Source organism: Belonocnema kinseyi, chromosome 1 (genome assembly GCF_010883055.1).
Source record: "Belonocnema kinseyi isolate 2016_QV_RU_SX_M_011 chromosome 1, B_treatae_v1, whole genome shotgun sequence".
NCBI classification, from domain to species: Eukaryota; Metazoa; Arthropoda; class Insecta; order Hymenoptera; family Cynipidae; genus Belonocnema; species Belonocnema kinseyi.
The window spans coordinates 33154-35906 of NC_046657.1; the positions used below are offsets into that span (position 1 = coordinate 33154).

Below are 2753 nucleotides of genomic sequence, written 5' to 3' on the forward strand. Positions count from 1 at the left end.
AACTTTAATCTAATTGGTAGTGTCTTTCTAATAACCATATCACATATTGAGTCAAAGTTTATTATTTCGGAATTTTCATAGTTTAAATTAATACTTTTAACTTTACAAACATTGTGGTTTTTACCATCAGGTGATGGTATCTTATATGCATAGAATTTGGGACCACCCGAGACAAATTTTTCTATGAAACTACCGGAGCCATAAACTTCGAGCTCATCAGTTAAGTCACCTAAAAGACAACTTGTATCTGGATAATACTCATTTGGCTCATTAGTGCTGGCAAAAATAACTGAATCCGTGTCAAAATAAAGGACACGACGATCTAGTTGCTTCAAGTAAGTAAATAACTTCAAGCGTGCCTGGGCTGTTGTGTAAGCTGCTATAACCACATTGGTAATAGGCGATGGATTTACAGCTTCACATTTGTACAACCATGAGGTATAAATACTATTATCGTTTACAGGCAAGAGACTGTTGAGAATTTTATCCGGACTCTGAACAATTTTCAATAATTCTTGTTGACTATGAATGATTTCAGTCTTTGGCATATTTTCTCGTTGACCAAATTTCCCTCAAAATGAATTGAGGCAAAGTTTCGCCAACGATCGCAAACCAGGATTCTTTTTCATATTTTTCGGATCCAGGGCTATACCCTCAGACTCAAAAATTTTTTGAATAAATGCCTTTTTCGAAGCCTCATCAGTACAATAGGCAGGGTATCCGCTGGCTTCATGCTTCAGTTTAAAAAATCGATTCATATATTCTACAAAAAGACCAGCCATTTTTGTGACCTTATTATATTGAGTAGTCTCATACTACCAAATTTCAAAAATGGCAGTAATTTGATACCCCTCTTGAATCGCAGCTTTTATCTCGTCGGAAACCCATGTTCCTTCAATTTCTCGCGCATTTGTGTTATTTACATGTGGACAATCGCTCTGTATTTGTTCTTTACAGCAAGTATTACACAAAGGGAACATGAGTTTACCATGCATACGGACAGGCAGAACAGGTAAATACTTATTGGTAGGCGGTAATACTCTGCATTTGACTAGTCCCTCGACATTAGATAAATCAAAGTTTACACCGGTTAAACTTTTGCAGTCATCGCCGATGTAAACTTTGGGATGACCAATGGGAAATTTTCCATATTTTGAAACAAATGGATAAAGTGAACAAACATCAAGATATGATATATTCACTTTACCCTTAGCCTCGTAATACGAAAATGTATTACCTGTTCGACCCCCATAAAATGCATCTCGAGGATTCAAGTGGGTGGTCTTTTAAGAAACTGCGTAAATTATCATTTTGAATTTTTTCCTTATCAAAGGAACACTCTCACTTTTCGACCACTTCATATCCTAATGAGCGAAGTCGATCAGTGTGAGCGTTTGTTCGTTCAAAACGATCATTTAGAGATTCAGAACTTTTATTGAAACCTAACTTTTCATCCCGATTCAATTTATAACATTGCGGACACCCATGCCAGTAGCAACCATGGAGTTGGTAAACAACTTTCGTACTTACTTCTTTATTTTCAAAATAGCCATCGACAAGACATCCATCTGGCAATCTAAATTCTCGTGCCCTGCCTGAACGAGTAATTTCAATGTCCAAATCGCGTTCTAAGGCTAATAACCATTCGATGGCTTTTTTCGACTGTCTATTAGCCCTTCTATAACCACCGTTTGGTAGTACACCTATTTGATCAGCTTTTAGATCATTTTTTCTGAAAACTTTTGAGCAAGCCGATGCAATTGTTATGCTCTCAATAAATGGATCGATATTGGCAACTTTAAGAAATAATGCTCTAAAAGCCAAACACGCTCTACGAAGAATATCCACATCATTTATACAATATGATCTCAATTCTTCTTTGAAATTAAAATTGTATTCTGATGTGACACATTCTTCGTATCACTTGTAAAATGAGTCCCGAGCCTCACGAGACACTGTATCGGGTGAAAAATATTTGGCATCAGGTATTTTTCCAATGTACTCTTGATTTTTGGGAGTATTAAATAAATGGGGAAATGTACCCTTCTTTGCCTCTTCTAAACCAAAAGCTTCAGGCAATTGTCTTAATGGCATCTGAAGGTAATTCAAGCTGTCAATAAAACGGGTTTGATTTACCTTCACCAAAAGAATGCTAGTCCCATTTAAAATAATTTCAGGTGGATTTCTAAGCCCTTTCTCTTTAATGAGATGACTCAAAATAAATTGAGCATCAAACCCTTTAGCATTATGTGCTATTAAAAAAGTTTCCGTGAAATGACTCATTTTTCGCGTGGCAAATTTTGTAAACTCGGAAACCGGATCTTCACTAAAAATATACTGTCTAATATCGCACCATTTACATCGTACATTTGGGTCAGGATCATCCATACACTCATCACATACCTGTTGTGCTACACACAAATTAGGTACGTGAATTTTCGTGGATTCCTGACCAACGACAGATTCACTCTGTTGAGTTTCAAAATCGTAAAAAGTGTATGCGACTTTTTTATTATAACGTGGATTCCCAACTGGTGTTATGTAGCACAAATGGTTGTCTGGACAAACTTTTCTGCACGTAACACAATTTGAATATCCACATTTATGATCTTTGACATCTAAATGGTTGATTAATTTTGAAAAACTACCATAAATTTTAAATACTGAACAAATACTTTTTCCCTTACTGTATGAATCAGGATGTAAATGGTTTCTCATACATGAGGCCCCATAAAAGGACCTAAGGCATGAAT

General features: G+C 36.0%; 1 protein-coding gene across 1 annotated transcript in view; it reads right to left on the minus strand.

The window, feature by feature from the left end:
- Positions 1 to 815: 815 nt before the first annotated feature.
- Positions 816 to 2753, minus strand: part of LOC117170699 — a 3072-nt gene continuing 1134 nt past the window's right edge. Inside the window, exons 4-7 of the mRNA XM_033357681.1 lie at positions 2137 to 2572; positions 1925 to 2094; positions 1531 to 1831; positions 816 to 1283 (exon numbers count right to left, since the gene is read on the minus strand). Coding sequence (XP_033213572.1) covers positions 816 to 1283; positions 1531 to 1831; positions 1925 to 2094; positions 2137 to 2572 — 1375 coding nt within the window. The remainder of the gene's footprint in view (positions 1284 to 1530; positions 1832 to 1924; positions 2095 to 2136; positions 2573 to 2753) is intronic.